This window comes from Lampetra fluviatilis, chromosome 68 (assembly GCF_964198595.1).
Source record: "Lampetra fluviatilis chromosome 68, kcLamFluv1.1, whole genome shotgun sequence".
Lineage (NCBI taxonomy): Eukaryota > Metazoa > Chordata > Hyperoartia > Petromyzontiformes > Petromyzontidae > Lampetra > Lampetra fluviatilis.
This window is the reverse complement of record NC_136342.1, coordinates 6,378,440-6,405,923: the sequence shown is the minus strand read 5'-3', so window position 1 is coordinate 6,405,923 and position 27,484 is coordinate 6,378,440. Positions and strand designations below refer to the sequence as shown.

At 51.4% G+C, this 27,484-nt stretch overlaps 1 protein-coding gene across 1 annotated transcript in view; it reads right to left on the bottom strand.

Annotated features, from left to right (window-relative positions):
- Positions 1-27,484, bottom strand: part of LOC144952549 (NACHT, LRR and PYD domains-containing protein 3-like) — a 98,656-nt gene that overhangs the window by 17,700 nt on the left and 53,472 nt on the right. Inside the window, exons 4-8 of the mRNA XM_078883001.1 lie at positions 24,247-24,333; positions 12,756-12,839; positions 11,537-11,623; positions 2,855-2,938; positions 1,296-1,382 (exon numbers count right to left, since the gene is read on the bottom strand). Coding sequence (XP_078739127.1) covers positions 1,296-1,382; positions 2,855-2,938; positions 11,537-11,623; positions 12,756-12,839; positions 24,247-24,333 — 429 coding nt within the window. The remainder of the gene's footprint in view (positions 1-1,295; positions 1,383-2,854; positions 2,939-11,536; positions 11,624-12,755; positions 12,840-24,246; positions 24,334-27,484) is intronic.

Below are 27,484 nucleotides of genomic sequence, written 5' to 3'. Positions count from 1 at the left end.
ATCTGCCTCTATGTCATAGGCTGGTGTAGGCTGCTACAGGACAGTTTAAAGCAGTTTCCCTCCGAAAACAATGGAGGGCACATAAATCGATGCTCACAAAAATAATCTGATTGGCGGCCAGCTATAACGCAGCGAGATGGCATGGAGGTGCAATTGCCATCCATCTCGATACGTCAAACCATAAAACCTGGGTCTATTAAAACTCAACTATTTCTTTTTACAAGGAAAGGCCTACTGTCCTATGTAGCTCTTTTTCAGAAGTGACATAGCCACAAACGATCACTGAACGAAGTGGCTTATTACGTGCGAATATATAGCAGCCAACCATTCTAAATGCATAATGTTGATTCTAAATGTGGAGGAAAAAAACGGAGAAACTGTAAAAAAAATGGAGAACCTGGAAAAACAACCCACACGACCATGGAGAGAACATGCAAACTCCAAATATATATTCTAGATTTGAAGCTTTCGTGACTGCAAGGATTCATACTCTTAGTTCTTTCGGTAAAGTCACGTAGGTAAAAAATGAAATTAATAAAAAATAAAACAATAAAAATCACGACGTTTCGGAGGCAACACAAGTCTCCGTCATCAGGTGGGACCGTCACAGCCAGATTTGCTGCATCAAGTGAGGCAAGGATTCAAGATATAATCCCTTAAATGCAAGTTGAGGGGGGAGGAGAGGGGGGGGGAGCTCATCAGAATGTGGTAGACAATGAACGGAACGTATCGGGAGGGAGGGGGCGCGGCTAAAAGAAGGCACGAAGTGCTACGTAGAACGTATCGGAAGGGGGAGAGGGCGGGGCCAAAAGAATGCACGACGTGGTACACGAGAGTCGGCGACGTGGACGTGGTTGTGCGCAAGCAACTATTGTTGCACACGCCAACGTATTGGACGGAGAGGGGGAGGGGAGGCCAAAAGAGAGTGTGGGGTGCAAGTGTACGTGGACATGTGTATGTACAAGCACCTGTTGATACACATGATAGAAAAGAACGAAAATGCCCATGTTTATACCAGTGCTGGCTGAACAATAAAGAGAGTACTGTTAAACACTGGGGATGTTAACACTCGGTAAAGTAAAGTAGGCGTCAGGGTCAGTATCGAACCCACAACCTTCTGTATAACAGGCAAGATAGTTAACATCTTGCCAGCGTGACGTCTGTCCAGTGATCTCCTCTCAGCAATCCTTCAACACCTCACAAACGATGTGGCAACATCACCCCAACTTAGTAATGAATGGCGACTGGTGGTTGTTTCATAAGTACGTTTGTGTGTGCATCAGAGCAATACTCACTCTAACGTTTCCAAACTTCCTTCTCTCCCCACCATTCCGTCTGCCAAAAATTTGAGGCCGCTGTCTGTAATCTTGTTGTCACTCAGCCTAAAACCACATGGATAGGAAAATCATACTAATAACATACTAATCAATACACAACCAAGTTCCACCTTGCATTAGAAACATACAGATCAAGCAAAACAACAGATCACTTTGCTCTTCAATCCAAACACTCCTGCAACCACCTAAACCCATTAAAAAAACACGAATTTGGATGGATCTTTCTAATTTGCAGCACCACACCTCTGGAACAACCTCCCCGAAGCAATCCGCACACTCGACTGCATCACTACATTTAAGTAACAACTCAAAATCCATCTCTGTGCACTTGCATACAAAAACGAACTCACAACTTGATTTTTTTTACTGTAGATAGTTTGTATACATATATTCTTATTGTTTAGAATCTTTATAATTTATGTTGAGTTTGAGTTTCACGTAATTGTGCTTCTGAGTGACAGATTTGTGCCAGAAAGGCACACACTTTTTTTTACTGTAGAGAGTTTGTAAAACATTTTTACTTGACTTATACGTTAAGATGTTTTCAGCCATATAGACAGTGTGTATACATGTTGGAGGGAACCAGGGTACTTGGGGGACAAAAAACCTACGCATGCGAGAGTTGAACATTCTATCCTATACAGAAGAGACAAAGGATATTCGGCCGCGAACTTTGTTGTACCTCTTTCTGTTGGCAACCCCAGGATATGCCTCCTCGATGACCATGGTGAGTTTCACAACATGTCGTTTTGCCCGATCTTCTAAACCCTCGCCTCCACCCCCCTCCACAGTGCTGGATTACAGGCATGTGGAATTATCTCATCTATACGTTGCTATACGTTGATCAAGTGGAGGAAATTTGAGATTTCTATGCAAAAAAAAGCGCTGAAATGTGAGACCTGTATGCTAATCAAGTGAAGGAAACTGAAGATCTCTATGTGAGTAAAGCGTCGGAAGTGTTATATCTCTATGATAATCAAATGTATTCATCAAAGAAGTACAATACCACAATGGATTTCGCTGCCCTTGCCTCTAGAGCCTATAAAACCTTGTTATGCATGGTGGTCACCCATCCAAGCTATATGAAGGCACAATTCTGATTCAGTTCAGGGATCTGAAGAGATGCGATTTGTTCTGAGTTAATAATATTGTTCAGGTTTTCCGGTTTTTGCTTTCCAGATTTAGAAACATGCGTTTATATTAATTGGCTGCTATAAATGCCAATATATGATAAGCCACTTCGATGAGCTATTATCTGCAAAAGAGCTAATATCTCAGTTGGCTTTACTCGATAAATAAATAACACAGTCCAGTATCCAGGCTCTATCCAGATTCACTCCGAATTCAGTTCTGAATCTGAAGCGATTGGTGCATTCTAGGCGATTACTCAGCTTTGTCATGTAGAGGCAGCAGGATTGCTGCATTCATATTTCAATGTTTACTTCTGAACGTGTTGCACCAATCATAACCACGGTGTGCACACAGGGCACGTGTGAGAAACGAGCAGCAAAGCTTACGCGAGATTCTTCAATCCTGTGTTGGCCACGAGGATGAGGCCGAGCGAAAAGACCGACTTCTCCGTCAGTGAGCATCTCACCAAGCTACAAATAGAGAAGAGATGCTGACTGGGGGGTTAAGAGGAGGGATGGGGGGTTGTGGGCAGAGAGTAGGGGATGATGAGGTGTGAAGAGGGGTGAGTGGTGGTGGTAAAAAGGGGTGAGTGGGTGAGGGGCCTGGTGGTGGAAACAGTAGAAGACTCACGTCTTTGTGTGTGTTTGTATGTCAGCACCTATGCGGGGAGCAGTAGTGCAACGGTTAGCCTGCTGTGCTACGGACCAGGCGACCCGAGTTCGATACCTTTCTCATGCCCAAGAGAATCAGTTCTGGGCCCCCCCTAGGTGACTCAGCCTCAAATGAGTACCTGGTGCGATGTGTAAACATCGCCATTGGGGAGACAAAGGTGGCCGGACGTGGTGTTGGCCTCTCACCTCTTCGTGTGCTGTGCCAGCACTTGCCCCAACAGTCTGTTAAGGCTACACGGGGGAGATTTGTCTTTATGGGTGATCACTGCATGTTTGCTTTAAATGGTACTTGCAAAACAGCAATTATTGTTCGTGTTTAAGGGGTTTAATAATGATCTGTGCCTTTGTTTTTGTTGTTCATTTTGTTGACAACTGTGTGAATCTGCATGTGTGTGTGTGAATATAAACGGCTGAGTCGACCTAATTAGCTAAAGTACATGTTTGTGTGTAAGTGTGTCTATATTCGTTTTTTATGTGTTTTTGTGTGCATGAAATAGGTACAATGGGTTCAAATCTGACATTTGTGTGTGTATGTGTGTACAGATATGAGTACATTCATGTTTGTGAATCGTGAATCTGCATGTGTTTTTTTATGTACGTGTGTACGTGGGGATCAATAGTGGTTATCACACCGCCCTAAGAATCTGGCGACCCGAGATTAATTCCTGCTTAGGGTCAACACCAGTGGCGGTTATCTGAACCGGTCCTGGACCTTCCCTAGGTCGACCCAGCCTCCAATGAGTACCTGGTACGACGTGTGAATATCACCACTTGGGAGACAAAAGTGGTTGGGCGTGGTGCTGGCCACCCACTTCCTCGTTGCCGTGCTGACCTTCATAGGTGCTACTCGCTAACAGCACTTACTGCAAAAGTCTAAAGCTATACGGGGCATCTTTGTCTTATGGCTGTGTGCACTTGGCACAGCGCTTAGCACATTTGACTATGAAGCAGTCTCCGATATGTGCTTTACATCACATCTTCTCAACACGGTTGAAAAGGAACCCCCAGTGGAGTTGTCACTCTGGGCACAAGATAACTTTGCATATGGCCATTTCCTCTGCAACGCTTCCAATTTCAAATTCTCTCTCTAATGCCTCCCGTTTCCTAATTCCTATTTATCTGCGTACGAGTGTGCATGCATGTGCAGAAGGAATGGTGGTGTAGTGATTGGCGCATGGAGCTACAAACCCGGCGACCCAAAATCGGTCACCGCTCACGGCCAATATCGGTGATGAATATATGAACTGGTCTTGGACCTCATCTAGGTCGATTTAGGCTTAAATGGTAACTGGTGCAGTGTGTAAACATCAGCATAGGGGAGAATAACATGGCTGTAGATGGTGCTGGTCATCCATTCCCCCGTGTGTCATGCCGGCCATATTACGTGCTCGGCCACAGCACTTGCCTGTCAAGGCTATAAACAAGATATGTGTATATGTGTAGGTGGCTTGTATGTGTAGTGGTGGTGTTGACGCGCGCCGGCAGTGAGAGATCACGGGGCGGCGCGGGGTGCGTGGTTGTGCGCGCTGACACAAGGTGGGAAATAGGATCGTGGGCAGCGCGCAGTGATTGGTCAACTGGGGTGGGTGCTCTCAGCGACGTCCGCAGGAGGGACTATAAAGGGGGACGCGCGGGAGCACTCGGGGTTGTTGTTAACCAGTTGAAGATCGAAGACGGAGTTGAAGAAGTAGGGCCCTGAGACCCTTAGTCCCGCTGTCCTTGTAAGGGCTGGGACCCTGTGTGGCTCGGAGGCGAGACTGTGGGACCCGTGGTCTGACGTCCATGTGGGACGAGGCTGTGGGACCCAGAGTCGAGATGGACACCCCAGTCGGGTGGGTTCCGAGAAGCTACGGGGCGTAAGAGCCCGTGTGGGTGTAGCCAGGGGAACCCCGTGGGTTAGGCTGCAGTTAGCCACCTGTGTAATATAAGTTGGTGTTAATAAAAGAGTGTGCTACCCGTAAGGTCGTCTCCCGACAAGTTACTACATTACAACTGGCGTCAGAAGTAAACCTGTCTTCAAAAGGATGGATACTAGGAAGACTACCCGTACCCACGGGCGAGATCGGGAAGACGACGGCGTACCGGAGCCACAAGCCTCGGAACGCGAGGATGAAGAGTTGCCGCCGATGCAGCACTTCGCGGCGATGGCCGACGCTCCGCTCGCCTCCGACACCGGCCTACAGGATGCACACTCCCGCCTGGCGGAGTTGCTGCTCGCCGCCGCTTCAATTTTGGCAGAAATCACCGTTTCAGCAGGCGGGAGGACGACTACGAGGTTGGAGGAGGGAGCGCGGCCGGAGAAATCCCGCCAGAACGCGCTCCACGCCGAAAGTTTTGAAATTGGCGCCATTTTTGAGGGTCCACCATCGATTGGCGGGAAGCGTGGACACCACGTGGTCAGGGACCTCCACTCTACATGGCCCGCGTCATCGGCGCACGCCAAAACTCTCCACCATGCGCCTGCCGACGGAGCCGACATTTTCGTCAACCACAGCGGCGCGCGGGAAAAGCATTCATCGGAGGACGACGACCAGGTCTTCCAACAAAGACTGCCCGCGCTGACGGCGTTCAAGGCAGACGGGGGCGACTGGGGGGCCTTCTAACGAAGGTTCCTCGCACATCAAGAGATGTCGGGGTGGTCCGACACCACTGCCCTACGCGCGCTGCCGGCGACGCTCGACGACGACACACTTGTGGCCTTCACATCCGCCCCAAGGTCGTCCCGCTCAACGCTCCAGGCCGCGTTACATCTCATGGCTAAGTGTTCGCCCTCGACCTGTCGCCACCAGTTTTACGAACGGCGTAAGATGGTTGGAGAAACTACGCTCGCCTATCGCACGGCGCTGCTCGCCCTGGCAGACGCCGCTTTTCCCCGCATGGACAAGGAGGGGAAGGACGCCATGGTGACAGAGCAGCTGCTGGCGTTGGCTCACGACCTGGGAGTCCCCATCAATACGGCAGACGAAATGGACATTTGCTCCTTGGGGGTTGCTACAAGCGCAAGCGGGCAGTCGTCTGTGCATCGGCGGGGATCGCGACACCTGCCGCGACGGTCGCCGAGCCTCAGACTGCTACGGCTCGGGAGGAGACCTTCACCGTGTCGAGACCGGGGGAGTGGAGATCGGGAGGTCGTTCGCCCATACGATCGTCCCGCAAGCTGGAGCAACCGAAACCTACGACGTCCCTCGTCATGTGTTACAACTGCGGCCTTCGGGGTCACGTCGCGTCCGGGTGCCTGCTCCACGTCAGCGCGCCACGGGACCACGTCCGGACGACGACCAAGGCCCCAAGTCGTCCCAGCTAACCCCGGCAAGTCGCGGCACCCCACACGCTCGGTCCACATACACGGCACACTCGGGTCGCCGCTTCGCGGTGGGGGGACCGCGTATGGGTTCCGGGGATTCGGTTCAGCGAGGGGGGTTCGTACACGGCCCGGGAGCAGTCAAATGGTCCGAGTTGGCCCACAGGATAGTGGCTGCGTCGGCCGGGTCGTCCGTAGTAACGGGTTTTATTGACGGGGTTGAGGTCCGGGTGCTGGTGGACACGGGTGCGTCGGCCACTATCATTTCGGACCTTATTTATAACATCCTCCCCGTCCAATGTCGACCCCTTCTTCCGGTGGATGTACCGTTTTACGCGGCGAATGGGGGTTCTTTGGGAATCATCGGACAGATTCGGGCGACTATTTGTATTGGCGATATCAAATTGGCGGGCCCTATTTTTGTGTCATCATCTCTGGCAGTTCCTTGTTTACTGGGTACGGACTTTCTGGCTAAAATGCCCATTAACATTCTCGTCGATCAGGCCTGCATTGAGCTTCCATCGGGTTGGCGGGTTGCATTTTTAACGAGTCCTACCAAAATACGCACGGTTTGTGCAACGGTTCAGGCGCTGGCAACTCAGACTGTGTGGGTGCCCCCGGGATCGCAAATGTTGGTACCCCTTCGATTCCGAAAACCCCTCGGGGTGGATGCGGCGGAACAAGGTGTTCTGTTGGGGCCGTCAAACAGAGCTGTTGGGGGCCTCGACTTAGCGGTAGCTCAGACCATGGTGCGGGCGGACAGGGATCCGTTCGTTATGGTTCTGAATACGGGGTCGCGGCCAGCTGTAATTACACAAGGCACGGTGCTGGCTCACGCGGCGCCGCTACCCGTCTGAACAGCTCGTTGCACATGCGGATTCTAGCCTCGATACGCATCCTCCATTGGAGGAAGGGACAGAATGGTTGGACTCGTTGTGTGCTGGGTCTAGTAACTTGTCTAGTGTGCAGTTGGGAGCGTTGAGGAGCCTGCTACTCGAATTCGCTGACGTGTTTAGCAGACACAAGTACGATATTGGCTGCACGGACCTGTTGCGCCACCACATAGCGACGGGTGACGCGGCCCCTATTCGGCAGAATCCCTTCCGGCTCAGCCCAGCCGAGAAGGAGCATGTGCAGTCGGCTGTTAATGACATACTATGAGATCTCTTTTACCAGTGGCAAAATATAATGGTAGGTTTTTACCCTTTTAACTGGTACAAGGAGGGGAAGGAATAAAGGTGTCAGTTTTGTACCAGTTAAAAGGGTAAAAACCTACCATTGTTAATGACATGTTGGCTGCCGACATCATTTCGCCCTCTTCCAGTCCGTGGGGTGCTCCCATCGTCCTTGTTAAAAAACAGGACGGGTCCTTGCGGTTTTGTGTGGATTTCCGCCGCCTAAATAAAATCTCGATGGTCGACGCGTATCCACTCCCCAGGATGGATGAGTCGCTGGATGCCTTGGCGGGAGCACAGTTTTTTTCGACGCTTGACCTGCTTTCAGGATTTTGGCAATTGCCCCTCGATGAGGAATCGAAACCAAAGACCGCCTTCCGGACACCAGGAGGCCTATTTGAATTCAATCGATTGCCCATGGGCTAACATTCCGCTCCCACCACGTTCCAGAGGCTCATGGAATTGGTTTTGTCAGGACTCCAATGGGACACCTGTTTGATTTACCTCGATGATATCATCGTTTTCAGCCGGACTTTTGAGGAGCACCTCCAGCGATTGAGAGGGGTGTTCCTCAGGATGCGTTCCGCTAAATTAAAATTTAAACCGGCTAAATGTCACCTGCTTCGGGAATCGGTCAGGTACTTGGGGCATATCGTTGGCCGTTCAGGGATCTCTACAGAGCCTGCTAAGACGCACTGCGTCAGCTCATGGCCAACGCCAACCTCAGACACTGAAGTCCGCAGCTTCATAGGATTCGCCTCCTACTACCGCCGTTTTGTCGAACATTTTGCCACCATAGCCAGGCCCCTACACGCTTTGACGGCTAAAGGGGTAAGGTTTCACTGGGGGCCGGAAGAGGAGGCTGCGTTCTGCTCCCTTCGGGACGCCTTGGTGCGGGCTCCTCCCTTGTGTTACCCCGATTCACGCAACCGTTCCTGCTTGACACGGATGCCAGTAACACGGGTATCGGGGGAGTGCTCTCACAGGTGGTCGGGGGGGTCGAACGGGTGGTCGCCTATGGTAGCAGAGTTTTGTCACCTGCGGAACAACGTTACTGTGACACGTCGTGAATTGCTAGCAATCGTTTTTTTTATACAGCAATTCAGGCCGTATCTCTACGGCCGTCATTTTACTGTTCGTACGGACCACGCGGCTCTCCAATACGCAATGCGGGTGGCGCAACCCTCCGGCCAATTGTCCCGATGGCTGGAGGTCCTCCAAGACTACCAATTCACGATGATTTACCGTAAGGGATTGCGGCACTCGAATGCGGATGCCTTGTCGCGGTTGTCGCCTCGCTCGGAATGCGCATGTCTTCTGGGATCGGCGCGGTGTAAACCCCCTGTCACCATCCCCGCGGAAGTTTTGCTCACCGCCACTGACGCTTCGGGGGTCGACGCGCCCGCCGCTCCCACGGGCGGGGACTCGTTACTCGCGTTGCCTCTTATCGAGTGGGGCCGTCTCCAAATGGCCGACAGTTCCCTACTCACGCTGCGTCGGAAGGCAGAGGCTCCCGGGGGGGGGGGGGGGGAGACGCGGGTCGGTTCCTGGGTGGTCAGACAGGGCCTCCTGATGAAGTGGGACAATATGTCCCGGCGTCATATGCTCGTTGTGCTATCTGCTATGCGGGGTAGGGTCGTTCTGGGTGCTCACGAACGACTCATGCATTTGGGATTTCATAAAACGCTCGCCCTACTCCAACGGGACTATTATTGGCCGGGTATGGGGAGCGACATGGCAAACATCCTCAAGGGATGTGTGGGGTGCGCTCAAAGAAAACCGCCACAAATAGCGGCTAATCCACCACTACAATCCATTCAGGTTTCGCGCACGAACGAACTGGTTGCGCTCGATATCTTGGGGCCCTTTCCCGCTACACCTAGGGGTAACAAGTACCTGCTGGTTGGCGTAGAATATTTCACCCGATGGCCCATGGCGTGGCCACTCGCCAACCAGTCGGCTGCGGCAGTGGCGGACGCCTTTGTCCAGGGCTATGTTTTGGACAAAGGCGCCCCCGAACGCTTGCTGACGGACCAAGGAAATAATTTTTCGAGCGTTTTGTTGCGCGAGGTGTGCGACCTGTTGGGTACGAAGAAAGTGCGTACCTCCCCGTACCACCCGCAGACTGATGGAATGGTTGAACGTCTAAACAGAACGATTACTTCTATGCTGTGCCAACAGGTCTGCAACGATCAGGTTGATTGCAACTTACAGGTACCTGGGGTACTCGCGGCCTATCGAATGGCCCCCCATGCGGCGACGGGGTTTTCCCCATTTTTTCTCATGTATGGGCGGGAGGCCGATCCGGCCATGGATGTCCAACTGGGGATTTCCCAGCCACGTGCGAAATCTAAATTGGCCGACCACATCAAATTTAATATCGCCAAACTGGCTGAAGCGCGAGAGGCTGCGAGGTTGAATTCAAGGTCTCGCCAGATCGCTAACGAAAGATTGCATGCACGAAAGGTGTATACGCACGATTGGAAACCAGGCGATAAGGCCTGGCTGCACTGCCCACATGCACCGTTGGCTACGTCCCCTAAATTGTTGAGACCATGGAGGGGACCGGTGGAAATCGTGCGTATTGCACGACCCCAGAGTATCCAGATTAAATGGGAAAAACGCCGTTGGTACGTACACCCCTCCCGGCTGAAACCCTTCGCGGCACCGCATGACCTCCCTTTGTGCCGTAACGACCGAGCGTGTGATGGGGCCGTCGACTCGGGGAGGGATGTGTCGCAGTCTGATCCTCACGTGTCTCCACCTGACCCACTCCCAGGTGTCTCGGACCTGACGGCTGTTGACCGTCGTGAATCGGAACCCCGAGGCACGCGCGGATCTCCGATGCCTGCCCCGTGCCTTCCTGGACTGCCGGCACCACCGGACGGTCAACCGCGTCTGGTGCCATACGACGGACCGGCCAGGCGGACTCGTGCTAAGACACGACACTTTTCATGAAAAAAAAAGAAAGAGGGGAGGGCCCGAGATTGCAGCTCGCCGCCGCGTTCCCCTTCTGCCCGGTATAATGTCCCGTTCAAGGGGCGCTCGGAAATGAAGGGACGCTGCACGAGTAATTTTTTTTTTCATACACATTTATTGTTTCCGCTCGCCGGGTTGTACATATTGTACATATTGTTCTTGTTGTCACGGTGGCATGTTCTGATTCTTGCGGATGGCGGAGTTCTTGTTGTGTTGTGTTGTTGTGATTGTTGCTTGTGTTACGGGGCACACACGGGGGGGGGGGTAATACAATTTTTTTTATAGCAGCCGGGTCGGCTGCGAGCTATGTGGTAGGGGGTGATGTAGTGGTGGTGTTGACGCGCGCCGACAGTGAGAGATCACGGGGCGGCGCGGGGTGCGTGGTTGTGCGCGCTGACACAAGGTGGGAAATAGGATCGTGGGCAGCGCGCAGTGATTGGTCAACTGGGGTGGGTGCTCTCAGCGACGTCCGCAGGAGGGACTATAAAGGGGGACGCGCGGGAGCACTCGGGGTTGTTGTTAACCAGTTGAAGATTGAAGACGGAGTTGAAGAAGTAGGGCCCTGAGACCCCTAGTCCCGCTGTCCTTGTAAGGGCCGGGACCCTGTGTGGCTCGGAGGCGAGACTGTGGGACCCGTGGTCTGACGTCCATGTGGGACGAGGCTGTGGGACCCAGAGTCGAGACGGACACCCCAGTCGGGTGGGTTCCGAGAAGCTATGGGGCGTAAGAGCCCGTGTGGGTGTAGCCAGGGGAACCCCGTGGGTTAGGCTGCAGTTAACCACCCGTGTAATATAAGTTGGTGTTAATAAAAGAGTGTGCTACCCGTAAGGTCGTCTCCCGACAAGTCACTACATTACATATGTATGCAAGTGCAAATTGTATTATGCGCAAAAACATATATGTGGTTTGTGTGCGGGTGTTTTGCATCAGGACATGACGCACTCTAATTGCTCCAAGCTCCATTCTCGTCCAACCATCCCATCCACCAAAAGTTGAAGGCCACGGTCTGTAATCTTGTTGTCACTCAGCCTAAACCCACGTGGACGGGAGAAAGGGACAGCCCCTGAGCCTCCACGTGAACCGCGGGGTCAAACATGCGGTGAGTGGACATTCAAAATCCTGGTGGACATGACCCGCCCACACACGTTCATGAGCTAGCTGCTAATTGTTTATGCAATTGTTATGCATTTGATATATAACAGGTGACCATCAAAGGTATCACGATCCTCACAATCATTTGTAATCTTATATGGCACTGTACCATTATAATCTGGAAGGGTTTGCGTTTGTATGAATACAATGTGAAGTTATTTTGCATCCAAGAATACATGGACTTTTTTTACACGAATAAAATAAATGCTTCTGCGATCAACATGTTGTGAATTTACAGACTGCTTTAATATTACATAAGGGTGATGGTGAAACCTCCTGAAGTTTGACTCTGGTAAGCAGGAATTGAGGGTAAGTCAGAAGCCTCCCAAAAATAAATAACACATTATGCAAAAAACTTTTTACCCAAAAACATCTCAGTAGAAAACTGTTCACATGTGCATCAAGCTGCGCAAGGTAGTTTGCAGCATTCGTTGTGCCAATCAACTGTAGGGCATGGGAGATCTCTAAATTAATAAAGTGTAGAGAAAGTATGCAATCTCTATGTTAGCAAAGTGCAGGAAGTATAAGCTCTCCATGCTTACAAAGTGTAGGAAATTACAGATATCTGTGCTAATCAAGTGTAATAATTTGTATACATTTGCGAATACAATGTAGAAAATGTGAGATATCTATGCCAATCATGTCTAGTAAATGTGTGCTAACTGTGGTAATCAAGTGTAGGATATTGTGAATGTCTATGCTCATCAAGTTTAGTAAATTAAATGTATCCCTGTTCTTGACAGAATTACAAAATAACTCTCTCAACTTTGATTCCCTGCCCTCAAGCACCCACAGAGTTTCCCTTTAGCCTATCCGGACAATTTTGATTCAGTTCCGGGATGTGCATTCTTAATGACGTGATCATTGTCTATAATATTGTTCATACTTGTAACATAGAAATTAATATTGCTGTGCTGATGTTTAAATGTTACATCACAACGTGTTGCACCAATTATATGCACAGTGTGCACACACAAAGCGCGTGTGAGAAACGAGCAGCAGAGCTTACTCGAGCCACTTCATTCCTGTGTTGGCCTTGAGGATAACACTGAGAGAAGAACCCGACTTGAACGTGAGTGAGCACCGATCCAGTCTACCGGGAAAGAAGAGATGGTGAGCGGGGGAGGGAGGGAGTCAGGCAGGGAGGGAGCCAGGGAGGGAGGGGATTGTGGACAGAGAGTGGGGGATCGTGAGGGCTGGTGGTGGGTTATCAGCATATTTGTGGAGACAGTTTGTGAGGAGCTATTAAAGGCATGCCCACTTTAATAGCAGCTCGCAAATGGCAATCGCTGTTTATGTTTATTGGATTAAAATGTGATGTTTGTTTTGTGTGAAAGTCTACTATATGTGTTAGCGTTTGTTCATCTATGCGTTTGTATGTGGACCTTTTTGCATGTGCATGTAAGTGCCTATGTTTAAATTTCGATTTAAAGCTTTCGTGACTGCAGGGATTCATCTTCTTGGTTCTTTCGGTAAAGTCACGTAGAAGGGAAATAATAAAGTAATAAAAATAATTTTATTATGTTTAATTTATTTTATTTTATTAATTCCCTTGAGCAACAAACATGTACAGTGAGGGAAAAAAGTATTTGATCCCCTTCTGATTTTGTACGTTTGCCCGCTGACAAAGAAATGATCAGTCTATAATTTTAATGGTAGGTTTATTTGAACAGTGAGAGACAGAATAACAACAACAAAATCCAGAAAAACACATGTCAAAAATGTTATAAATTGATTTGCATTTAATGAGGGAAATAAGTATTTGACCCCCTCTCAATCAGAAAGATTTGTGGCTCCCAGGTGTCTTGTATACAGGTAACGAGCTGAGATTAGGAGCACACTCTTAAAGGGAGTGCTCCTAATCTCAGCTTGTTACCTGTGTAATAAAGGACTCTTCCACAGTGTCGATCTCCGTTGTCCTTTATTTGGGTTCGTGTAAAGCTCGCTCCCACAGCGTCCTCGCTCAGGCCCACGTCTCCTCCGTCGAGCTCTCCGCAGCCACACTGCTGCTCCGGCCTGCAGCCACCCTGCTGCTCCGCTCTGTAGCCACACTGCTGCTCCGCTCTGCAGCCACACTGCTGCTCCGCTCTGCAGCCACACTGCTGCTCCGCTCTGCAGCCACACTGCTGCTCCGCTCTGCAGCCAGCCTTCCACAGCCCACTAGCCCCCTGCGCCCGGACACCGATGGCCGACGGTGCCGAGGTCTCCCAACACGTGGCGATCGCGCCACCCTCCCAGTACTGCCCAGCGTGGCCTCCTCCCGTTTTCACTCCGTCTTAACTCCCCGATCCCCTTCCGGTTCTCTCCCTGAATCCTCTCCCCCACGTGACCCTAACTCCTCCCTCTCCTCACGTGACCCAGACTCCGCCCCCCTCAATCCTTGCTCGCATTACACGACCCCCCCCCCCCCTGATGAAAAACCCAGCCGTCCCCGGCTGCAACAGAACAAAATAATGCGAGCAACTTTCAACCATCGGGCATCACCGGACAACGGAGATTATAACAAGACGATAACAAAGAACAACAAAGAACAAGAACAACAATCAACGAAAGGAATGGGATTTGGAACGCGTGCGGGTCGCCGGCCCGTCCCGAACGGGCGGCGGCCCCCCCACAGACCGAGAACGCGACGGGGTTTTAAGAGTGACGGGATTAGAACCGCCCGCCGCTGTTGGAGGCCCGTCAACGCCAAGGTCCCATTCCCCAAAGAGACCCGAGTCCGGGGTCTCCCGCAACCGTGTCTGTGGTGGGATTGGAGGGGCAGCGGGGTCAAGTGTCCCCATCGCCGTAGTAGGCCCACCCAGAGCAGGATTCGCTGGATCCGCCTGTGTCACGGCCGGTTCGTCTGTAGAAGGCACGACAGGCGCGCTTGCAGGGTCAACAGGCAAAGGCAGAGGTGCGTCGGATGCAACAGACACCGGCAAGGCAACATCAGGAGATGACGCATCCTTCAGCGGGGCCACATAGGGTTTCAACCGAGACGTATGGACGTACCAGCGCCGCGATCCGAACCGAACACGCGCGGACTGCGGGTTAGGAACCTCAATAAACTTAACCGGCCCCTGCCATGGTTTGTGCAGCTTAGGGGAGGTCCCCGCCCGCACTTGCGGGCAGTGCAGCCAGGCCATGTCCCCCACTCGCCAGGGGCATTTCCCATTCGAGCGCCGAGCGCAACGTTCGTTCCGGGCCTGGGTCTTGGCAGTAGCCAATCGGGCCCCCTCCCGTGCCTCGGTGACGCGTCGAACAGTGTCTTGAATGTACTCGGGGAGAGGCTTAACAGGACCCTTCGCCCCCGTACCCAGCTGTACGTCCACCGGCGGCACATTCTCGCGGCCGTACATTAGAAAAAATGGAGAATACCCTGTCGACGCATGAGGCGTCATCTGACACGCGGAGAGTACCCCAGGGATATGCAAATCCCAATCAGCTTGTTTCTCGTTAACCGTGTGACATAGCATGTCCGACAGCGTCCGATTAAGCCGTTCCACCATGCCATCCGTCTGCGGGTGGTAGGGAGACATACGAACCTTCTTGGTTCCCAGAGCAGCGCACACTTCCGCCAACAATTTAGAAGAAAAATTTCGCCCTTGATCCGTGAGCAGCCTTTCCGGCGCCCCTTTGTCCATTACATATCCAAACAGGAAGGCGTCCGTGTTAGACGCCGTCGACTGGTCGGGTAAGGGCCAAGCCATCGGCCAACAGGAAAGATATTCCACCCCGACCAGCAAAAATGTATTGCCCCTAGCGGATGGCGGGAAGGGTCCCAAAATATAAAACGCCACCAACTCGTTAATCCGAGACACCTGTATAGACTGCACTGGCGGCACATATGGGTTTTTAGGCGGCTTCCGCCGGGCACACTCGGGACACGCCCGAATGTGTCCGACAACATCCGTTCTCATGCCGTGCCAGAAGTAGTCTCGCTGCAACGTCAACAAGGTTTTCTGCACCCCGAGATGTAATAGTGTCGCAGTCCGAATCAATTCGTACCGTAACGACGACGGTACTACCAGACGCCAGCGATTGTGCAACCCCTCCCTCCACATCAGCAACCCATCCCGGAGAGCGGCCCCCGGCGTCCCACCGGACAGCAGTCCCCCCGTTCCCTTCGCAGCCCGACTCCGTAAGGCCCCCACACAGTCATCAAGCAACTGCTCGCGAATCCATACCAAGCGCGGCAGGTTCAGAACCCCATCGGCCGGTCCCGGGCATACGGGAGCCTCGGGCACCTCGACAGCTGACACAACAGGCCGAGGGGGTTGCTGAACCGGCGTACACCTATTCGTACCCGAAGAGCAAGCGCAAGGGGACCCCTGCGGCAACCTGGAGAGCGCGTCCGCGTTCGCATGACGCGACCCCTTCCGGTACTGAATTTCGAAGGAAAATTCCTGCAGGGTTTCCAACCATCGTGCCAGTTGGCCAGATGGTTCGTCAACTCTCAGGGCATATTGCCAAGCCGCATGGTCCGTGCGAACAATAAACGACCGGCCGTATAGATACGGGCGATATTGGGGGAGAAAGTAGACAATAGCCAATAGTTTGCGGCGAGTAACGCAGTAGCGGGTCTCTGCCGGCGACAGCACGAGGCTACCGTAGGCTAGCACGCGTTCCACGCCGCCCTTGGACTGTGACAGAACGGCCCCGATCCTAGTGTCACTAGCGTCCGTATCCAGAATAAAAGGGCGATCAAAATCCGGATAGTCCAATGTCGGCGCCATCGCCAAACAATCGCGTAGGCCTTCAAATGCCGCTTCCTCCGGCGGGCCCCAACTGAACCTCCGGCCCTTCCCCGTAAGGAGGTGCAGGGGCCTAGCGATCGTAGCAAAGTTCGGAACGAACCTGCGATAATATGAAGCGAACCCAAGGAAGTGACGTACGTCCCCTACCGAGGCTGGGGTTGGCCAGCTGCGAACGCACGCCGTCTTCTCTGGGTCCGTGGCCACCCCGTCCGCACTGACTATGTGTCCCAAATAGCGCACGGATCGTTGCAGTAGGTGACACTTTTTGGGTTTAAATTTCAAATTGGCGGAGCGCATCCTAGCAAACACCGTTTCCAATCTCTGTAGATGTTCATCAAACGTGCGGCTAAAGACGATAACATCGTCTAAATATATCAAACATGTCTCCCACTGCAGACCTGTTAACACCAGCTCCATCAACTGCTGAAAAGTGGTGGGGGCAGCATTCAAGCCCATAGGAAGACAATTAAACTGAAATAAGCCCTGCGGCATACAAAAAGCCGTCTTTTCCCTCGAGGACTCATCCAGGGGAAGCTGCCAGAATCCCGAGGAGAGATCAAGATCAAGCGTAGAAAAAAATTTCGCCCCTGACAAGGCATCGAGGGAATCATCCATACGCGGCAGGGGGTACGCGTTTGCCACGGACACTTTGTTTAACTTGCGAAAATCGACAAAAAACCGCAATTTCCCATCCTTTTTCTTCACAAGGACCACCGGCGCGCCCCACGGACTGTTAGACGGGGAAATTATGTCAGCAGCCAGCATGTCCTCCACTGCGCCGCGAACATGATCCCGCTCCGTCGGGCTCAACCGATGCGGGTTCATCCAAATCAGAGCAGCATCCCCTGTATTAATGTGGTGGGAAAGCAAGGAGGTGCGTCCCAAGTCAAAATCATCCGAGCTGAAAACGTCGGAATAGCTTAGCAACAGCGCGCGAAGCGCGGACCGTTGTTCCCCAGTTAGGGATGAATTTTCCCCGCACAACTCGGCAACCCAGCGATCATCCTGCTCCGTGGGGCCCGAAACCCCCCCTACCAGGTCCCGGCGGCCCCGGTCGTCATGGGCTGTGAAAGCAGTCGTGGCGTGAGCCAAAACCGTTCCGGCTGGTACGCTAACATTATCCGCACTCCCATTCAGCACTTGTAAAAACGGAGGCTGACCCGGCCGGACAATCGTCTGTGCCCCGACCAGCGCCGAGCCGGCCGTTATAGCCATGGACGGCAATAACAAAACACCCACCGCTCCCTCAATGCCAGGCACTGGTTTCCGATACCTCAACGGAATAAGCATCTGCGAACCAGGTGGAATATCAACAGATACCTCGGACAGCGCCTGCACCTGGCAGACAGGGGAAGACTGGCCCCAGGGCGACGGCAAGAACGAAATTTTCCGACCCCCTTCCAATTCAATGCAATTTTGATTCACCCTTATTTGAATGGGCATTTTTGCCAGGGAATCGATCCCCAACAAACAGGGCACCGCGAGGGACCTGGAAATCAACACGGTCCCTGAAGCCGACACCCCCCCGATCGATATGTTGGCGTCCACCTGGCCCACAATGCCCATACTTCCCCCGTTCGCCGCTATGCAAGAGTCATAAACGGGTCGCACCCTTCCCGGCAGAATGCCTAAGAGATGAAAAATGACGTCTGAGATAATGGTCGCGGACGCACCTGAGTCCACCAAAATGCGCACCTCGACCCCCTGAATAGAACCAGGCACAGTGGACGACCCAGTAGCGGCCGCAACCACCCTCTGTGCCAATTTCCGCCACTGCGTCAGCGAGCGACATGGGTCAATCGGCGGCCCCCCGTTGTTAATGACACACGGACCCCACGGCGATGGTGATGCATGAGGTGACAGGCCTTGCCGGGTGTCTGATGCGCACCGACTTGCCTGTCCTGGATGGTCCTTTCACGTCATGTCCGTGGCAGAGGCCTCCTGCTGGGGCGGCCCCGGGATGCGAGCCCAACAATCCCTGGCGAAGTGGCCCTTACGGCCGCAGCGGAAACACTCCAAGTCGTTTCGGCGCGCAGCACCCCCTCTGTCCCGACGCTCCCGCGTCGGCGGCCCGGAGCGCACCCCTGCTCCCCCTCGAGCAGGCCACTGGGCGGACGCGGCCGTCAACTCCTGCGGACCCCTGTCGTCAGGAACGTAGACAGCCTTCTTGGGGTCCCACCCTGTAGCACCGCCTTCGACGATGGGGCCCCCCATCCAAGCCGACACCTGTTTCCACCGTCGAAGGTTAAATTGGGCATCCAAGCACCTAGCCGAAACACGGGACGTCAACTTCTCATGGCCACACACCGGCTTGGGAATCCCCAAGTCCCTAGATAACTCCAGCATCTTGCCCAATATGAGGGGTTCCAACAAATCAGGCTCCGTTTCAGGATACGCAGCCATAGCTAGCTCTAGAACGGCGCCTCGGAATGCCACTGGCGATTCTTCCGGCGCCCGTTGCCGCTGTACGAATCTGCGATGAGCATCGTCCGGAGGCTCATACGCGTCCGCCATTTCCTCAAAGACCCCCTGTAGCGTCCTCTTCTTTTCGGCCTTGATGGAGTGGAAGAACCTGACGGACTCGTCGTCGAGAAGTGTTGGCAGGACCTCCAGGGCCTCCGCGTCCGTCCATTTGGCGGATCGTACAGCCGCTTGAAAACGACAGGCAAACGCGCTCCAATCTCCGCTGATGGAGAATTCTTTAACAGTCGTTAGATGACGGCTGTGGGTCCTTGCTCCGCCGTCCTCCATCGATGGTGACTCGTGCGGCAGCGACAAGATGGCGTCACTCCGCAACGTGTTCAAGATGACGGCTCCCCGCGGTGGAGGGCGTAAGATGGCGGCTTCCCACCGTTCCTCCTCGGCCACGCCCAAGATGGCGGCTTTGTGCCGCGTGGTGTTCCCCGCTGGGCCTCCACGAAGTCGTCGCCGGCGTCACGAGGTCGCACAACTGCGTCAACACCGCCTTCAGTGCCTCCAGTTGGGCCGCCACCTGTCGCCATCCTTCGTCGGCGTCCACTTGCGCGGATGGACCCACCGAAGCGGCAACGTCCTGCACCCCCGGACCGTCGCTCGTCCCTGCGTCGCTTCCCCCCTCCATCGTCAGTAGCGCCACCGCCGGAGGGAGGTCGTCTTCAGAAGATGCTGCAGAAGATGGTGCAGGGACATTCTTTCTTCTGAGCTGTTTTGACATGCCGTTTCACTTCTGACACCAATGTAATAAAGGACTCTTCCACAGTGTCGATCTCCGTTGTCCTTTATTTGGGTTCGTGTAAAGCTCGCTCCCACGGCGTCCTCGCTCAGGCCCGCGTCTCCTCCGTCGAGCTCTCTGTAGCCACACTGCTGCTCTCGGCCTGCAGCCACCCTGCTGCTCCGCTCTGCAGCCACACTGCTGCTCCGCTCTGCAGCCACACTGCTGCTCCGCTCTGCAGCCAGCCTTCCACAGCTCGCTAGCCCCCTGCGCCCAGACACCGATAACCGACGGTGCCGAGGTCTCCCAACACGTGGCGATCGCGCCACCCTCCCAGTACTGCCCAGCGTGGCCTCCTCCCGTTTTCACTCCGTCTTAACTCCCCGATCCCCTTCCGGTTCTCTCCCTAAATCCTCTCCCCCACGTGACCCTAACTCCTCCCTCTCCTCACGTGACCCAGACTCCACCCCCCTCAATCCTTGCTCGCATTACACCTGTATAAAAGACACCTGTTCACAGAAGCAATCAATCAATCAGATTCCAAACTCTCCACCATGGCCAAGACCAAATATCTCTCCAAGGATGTCAGGGACAAGATTGTAGACATACACACGGCTGGAATGGGCTACAAGACCATCACCAAGCAGCTTGGTGAGAAAGTGACAACAGTTGGTGCGATTATTCGCAAATGGAAGAAATACAAAAGAACTGTCAATCTCCCTCGGCCTGGGGCTCCATGCAAGATCTCACCTCGTGGAGTTGCAATGATCATGAGAACGGTGAGGAATCAGCCCAGAACTACACGAGATGATCTTGTCAATGATCTCAAGGCAGCTGGGACCATAGTCACCAAGAAAACAGTTGGTAACACACTACGCCATGAAGGACTAAAATCCTGCAGCGCCCGCAAGGTCCCCCTGTTCAAGAAAGCACATATACATACCCGTCTGAAGTTTGCCAATGAACATCTGAATGATTCAGAGGACAACTAGGTGAAAGTGTTGTGGTCAGATGAGACCAAAATGGAGCTCTTTGGCATCAACTCAACTCGCCGTGTTTGGAGGAGGAGGAATGCTGCCTATGACCCCAAGAACACCATCCCCACCGTCAAACATGGAGGTGGAAACATTATGCTTTGGGGTGTTTTTCTGCTAAGGGGACAGGACAACTTCACCGCATCAAATGGACGATGGACGGGGCCATGTACCGTCAAATATTGGGTGAGAACCTCCTTCCTTCAGCCAGGGCATTGAAAATGGGTCGTGGATGGGTATTCCAGCATCACAATGACCCAAAACACACGGCCAAGGCAACAAAGGAGTGGCTCAAGAAGAAGCACATTAAGGTCCTGGAGTGGCCTAGCCAGTCTCCAGACCTTAATCCCATATAATATCTGTGGAGGGAGCTGAAGGTTCGAGTTGCCAAACGTCAGCCTCGAAACCTTAATGACTTGGAGAAGATCTGCAAAGAGGAGTGGGACAAAATCTTTCCTGAGATGTGTGCAAACCTGGTGGCCAACTACAAGGAACGTCTGACCTCTGTGATTGCCAACAAGGGGTTTGCCACCAAGTACTAAGTCATGTTTTACAGAGGGGTCAAATATTTATTTCCCTCATTAAAATGCCAATCAATTTAGAACATTTTTCAGGATTTTTTTGTTGGTATTCTGTCTCTCACTGTTCAAATAAACCTACCATTAAAATTATAGACTGATCATTTCTTTGTCAGTGGGCAAACGTACAAAATCAGCAGGGGATCAAATACTGTATATGGTGGTGGTGGCTTATACTCCCACCGAAGGTCAACATGTTTTGGAAGAATGCAGGCAAGGTCGATGAGCCAGATGCCTTCTGTGGCCTCCTGTCACAGGTGCTAGCTAAAGTGGCCCCTCGGGATACAGCCATCCTTTTAGGAAACTTTAATTCCAGAGATGGTCATGGCACAGGCACCTGGCCTGGAGTGATTAAAAGGCATTGGCCAGATCAGCTCAATAACAACGGTAGAAGGCAGCTAGACTTCTGTGGAGCCTATTAGTTTGTAATTACCAACACGCTGTTCCAGCATCGGTGCATCCACACAACATTATGAACGTTTTCCGGGTCCAAGCATGAACATCTGCTGGACTATATAGTAATGGAACAGCATATGCGGGCCCATGTCCTGCTGACTTACGATCGTCTTGTGATCTGTAAAATACACGTGCCATTCTTCGACTCTGGTGGTGGGTGTACACCCAGGACCCCATTCAAACCTACAGTCGCCTGGTCTCAAATAGCTGAGACTAGGCCACTTTTATCATCGCTTGCAGCTGGGGTTGGCATTGTCCCCCTCCTCCTGATGCCGAGGGGAAATAGGTGAGGTTTAAGACTGTGGGTCATGCAGCTGTAATGGGTGCTTTGGGTACGAGGTCCAGACTTTCCCAGAGACCCTTGCTGGCAGAGGTGTTCCAGCTGGCTGAGAAAAAAGACAGGCCCACTCCCATCGTCTACAGCATCCTACGTCAGAGAATGAGGAGGTTTCCGCAGCCTTTGCTCTGAAGTTCGGACGGTCATGCGATGCTACAAGGATGAGTGGTGGTTGCGGGTTGCTGAGGAGATGCAGTCTGCCTCAGTAGCCTTCGATAACAAATCACGACTTTTACATAAAGCGTAACTTGCAGTGCCACACCAAACAGCATCTTCTGCGGAAATAAAGGTGATCCGATTGCTGACTCCCAGGAACATGTTTGCAGGTTTGTTGAGCATTTCTGTGAGATCTTGGGGGAGAGGAAATACCTCAGCCAAGGAAACATCATGGGGCATGGTAGGGATGAAGTAGTCACCCCCTACTATGAGTGGTTGATTGAGGTGCCATCTGTTGTGGAAGTAAGAAAGGTGATCCAAAGTCTGAGACCAGGAAAAGGGCTGGGCAGAGATGATCTCCCAAGAAAACTACTGAGGGAAGGTGACATGTGTGCAGACTGCCCTGTTTGATATCATTATAACACTGCACCACTGAATGGGTTCTGCAGGATAAGAAGGACACAATGATAGCCCCCCTCTTTCAGAGGGGGTACCGCACTATGTATGTATATTGAACTTCTTTCACACAGTACGTAGCCAACCATGCTAATCAGAGGTGTTACAACAATTGTAACATCTACTGCGGAATCTCCTCAATGTGCTGGGAAAGGTCCTGGCAAGGTGTATTCAATATCACCTTACCAGGTACGCTGAGGATTGATTTGTGGAGCCCCAATGTGGTTTTTGAGGACATTTCCATGGCTGTACCAGAGGGATATCCATCTGGTACAGATATAATGGGAGGTTGATTGATGCCTGGGTGCAGTGAATGGATGGGTCCCTATTGCTCAACCACGTTATGTATGCGGATGATTTGATAATTGCTGCTCACTCTTAGAGGGGTTGGAGAATCTGCTGCTGAACCTGGAGCATGCCATTTAGAGATGGGGCCTTAATATAAGCCTAGGACTGGTTCAAATATTTGCCACAGATATTGGTTATGGGCAGGAATCAAAATTGTGTCTCTGGTGGTGTAGGGCAGTGCGCTATTACAAATGTCATTCACCACTAAGAGTGGGAGGATTTAGAGAGGGAATGGAACAAGTTTTATGGAATAGGAGTCATAGAGGAAATTGGAGCAATCAGATAAAAAATTAGTTTAAGGGGAAATATAGTTGTGATGAGTGTGGAGAACATTCCAGACCTGGAAAATATGCTCATGAACATGTCTGGTTTGGCAGCAAAGGTCTCGTGCCAAATCAATTGAGCAGCACCATATTTTCATCAGCTGCGGAACACTCTGTGGAAGCTGCCTGGACTGTCGTTCCACATGAAGTTTCGGGTCTTATCAGCCAGTTATGCCCTCCCTTCTTTATGCTTGTGAAACATGGATCCCTCTAGTAGGACATCTGTGTTTCTTTGAAACATTTAGGATGGCCTACCTATAATCCATTCTCGGTTTAACTAGGCTATATTGTGTGAGCTCACAGATCCTTGAAAGATCCCACCAAAGAGCTCCTCCAGCAGGCAAAACTCGGTTATGTAGCCTGCATGTCTAACCACTGTATGCTCAAGCAACTTCTGTTTGGCCAGATGGAGGGGGTTAAATGGGCACAGCACGGGTTAGACAAAATAATGGATGTGGTACAAAAGAAGGTGGAGATTAGTGGACTTACCAAATACTGGTACCAGTCGTTTTCAGATTTGGCCTCTTGGAGGAGGCTCGTGAAGGACGCTACAGGGCCGATTGGAGGCAGTTGCCCTCCAACAACAACGGATGGCAGAGGACTGATGCTCACCGTAATGAGTGGAGCGCCGGTCGCTAAAATGTAGTAATTTGGCAAAATTGGAAACACGGGGGTGCATCTGCTATCCATCTCAATCAGTCAACCAATGCCATCTAGGTCTATCCTGTGAACTCCTTTCAGTGTACCTTCGACGCTTCATGTGTCCTCAAAGTGCACATCACTTGGGACAAGCCCTAAGGTGACGTCACCACGACTGAGTGGAAAATGGCTGTTCATTATTGTTGATGATGATGTTGTGTGTGTGCATCAGGACATCACTCACTCCAACTCCTCCAAATGCACTTTTCTCCCCGCCATCCCGTCCGCCAGATGTTGGATGCCGCTGTCTCTTATCTTGTTGCCACTCAGCCTAAACCCAAGTGGACAGGAGAAGAGACAGCCTTGATGCAATGATCCCACGTGATGGATACGTGGCGAGTAACGGACACTTACACTCTAGGTGAACATGACCAACACGCACACACGCATGTTCATGGGACAACTACTTATTTGTTAATAATTTAATATTGAACAGGCAACATTCACAAGCTTCATTCTCCTCACGATCATTTGTATTTTACTGCACTGTACCTTAATAATTTGGAAGAGGGTGCGTTTATATGAACACAATGTTGCATCAGTGGCTTCGAGAGGTGTTTATGATGAATGCATCTGCTATCAATATATGGTGAATTTGAAGATAGCTAAAATAAATGTGAACATGACAGTAAAACATCTTGATAGTGGAATCGAGTAAGTGGGAATTCTGGTAAGCCAGAAAAGCCTGTGAAAAATAAATACCTGATTCAGATTTTAAAAATTGGATATGCCTCGCCAGAGTCTTCTCAAATTGTATGTCTTGGCCAGAGTCAAATGCCACCTTCAAATCAATGTAAACAATGTACAGGGGTAGCTTGAACTCTGAGTGTAGTTCAGAGAGCAGGCAGAGTGAAATAAGAGCATCCATCTTGGACCGAACCAACATTAATCTATGGTAATCAAGAGTGGGAAATGATATTTATAAAATATGCTAATCAAGATTGGAAATTGGATATCTCTATGCTATTGAAGTGTAGGAAATGTAAGATATCTTAATCAAGTATATAAAATAAAATACCTCAATGCGAATGACGTCTATGAAATCGAGATGTCAATGTTTATCAAGTGTTGGACTTTCGAGATCAGAGAGATAAAATATAGCACTGGATATTGCTTCCCGAGCTCGCAAAATGCCCCTGTCGCCTATATCGCTGTGTTACTACATTGTGATCATCCATCCAGGGCGTCACGGTGGCGAATAATCTCCCTCAACCTGTATATTAAGAGTTTGCACATTCTCTCTCAGTGGTCATGTAGATTTTTCTTCGGGTTCTCCGGTTTTCCCCTCCATATTTATCTCTATGTGTGGATAGGTCGCCTCTTGAAAAATAGCTAATATCTCAGTTGGCTTTACCTGGTAAATAAATAAAACAGTCAAGTGAGCAGTGCATTCTAGGCGATTTGATCATTGTCAATGATATTGCGTTCATATTTCAATATTTACATGACACTGTGTTGCACCAAAAATAAGCACATTGTGCCCAACGAGCGCATGTGAGAAACGAACGGCAGAGCTTACACCAGCTTCTTCAATCCTGTGTTGGCCTTGAGAATGTCTGTGAAAGAAGAGCTCGACTTGTCCGTGAGTGAGCAGCACTGCAGACTGCGGGGAGAGATGAGACGGTCAATGGGGGCGAAGGGGAGGGTGGTGATGGGTGGTGAGGGGTAGTGGTGGGTCAGAGGAGTGTGGTTGAGGGGTGTGTTTGTGGAGACTGCTTGTGAGTAACTATTAAACCCATGCCCACTTTAACAGCTGACAAACAGCTACCACTGATTAGGTTCATGGGGTTAAATTGTATTGTGTATGTGTGTGTACACAAATGTGTGTGTGTGTGAGTAGTGTAGTATAGTCCGGCAAAACAACCCCCTACCTCCTCGTGGTGCCGGACGGGCTCACGCTGTCGTGGACAGTACTGTGGTGGAGGGCCAATTCCGATTGGCCTTTCCCCTCATGGCGTTTGTAACCACCCCAGCGGCCAAATGGGGGCTCTGGACGGGTGCGAGGGGCTGGAAACCCCTCCACCTTCAATGAATTACCACTACACCACGACGACAAAATTTTATAAATAAGCTTGTGCCGGAGGCCCCGGGGGGACAGGCGTCTATGACGTCTCCTGGCCAAACCCCATTTGGTGGAGCCAGGAAACTGAATCCTTACCCTCGGGGCTCCTCCAGAAACAACAAAAAAACACTTTGTGTGGCCATGTGGAATGTTCAAACGCTCACTGCAGAGGAGAAGCTGCCACTCCTCTGTCGGGAGTTGGACCGGTACCGCCTGGATCTCTGTGGTATTCATGAGGTCCGGTGGACTGGCTCTGGCTCATGCCACCATGAGGGGTGGACAGTCCTCTACTCGGGGCAAGCGACTGCCTAACAACAGGGTGTGGATCTTCTTCTGAAAAAGTAATGCAGGGGGCGTGGGAGCGTGGCGGTGAGGTGTGAGAAAATGCGAGGAGTGGTGGTCATGGTTACTTATGCCCCCACTGAAGACGAACATCCGTGGAGGGATGCAGGCAAAGCCGATGAGTCAGATGCCTTCTATGACCTCCTGTCACAGGTGCTAGCCCCTAGGGATAGAGTCATCTTGTTGGGTGACTTCAATGCCCGAGTTGGTCATGATGCTGGCACCTGGTCTGGATTAACTGGAAGGCATGGGCCAGATCAGCTCAATAACAACGGCAGGAGGCTGCTAGATTTTTGTGCAGCCCATGGGCTTGTAATTACCAACACGCTGTTCCAGCATTGGCACATCCACACCACATCATAGATGCATGCCGGGTCCAAGCAAGAACATCTGCTGGACTACATAGTGACGGAACAGCGGATGCGGGCCCATGTCCTTTATACCAGGACCTACCGTGGAGCTGATCTGCCCACTGACCATCGACTTCAATCTTAATTTGGAGCTTTCGTGACTGCAGGAATTACTCTTTGGTTCTTTCGGTAAAGTCACGTATAAAGATAAAATAATAAATTAAATAATAGCATACTACGACGTTTCGATTGCAACACAAGCAATCATCATCAGGTATAAAAGAAAGAAATAGCAACAAAAATCTAACCAGAAAACTATAGACAGACATATAAGCAGACAGATATCACAAAGATACACAGAGAGAGGACACGCATCGGCACAAAGAGAGAGATCGTCTCTGTGACGGGGCCTTAAATAGAGAGAGGGGGGGGCGGGGTCGGAGAGAGGGAGGGGGCAGAGGAAAAATTAGCATGTCAATGAGTAGGGCGACATGTGGTACGGTACGCAAGCTTGAAAATTCGGAGAAAGGGAGAAAGACACACTAAAATTAAATAACCTAGCAAAATATCGAAATGTAATGTAATGCAACACAGAGAGTCGGTCAACACACAATTAACGCATAGCCTGGTCGATTACGTATTTCAAAGATTGCTAAGTTAGAATTTAA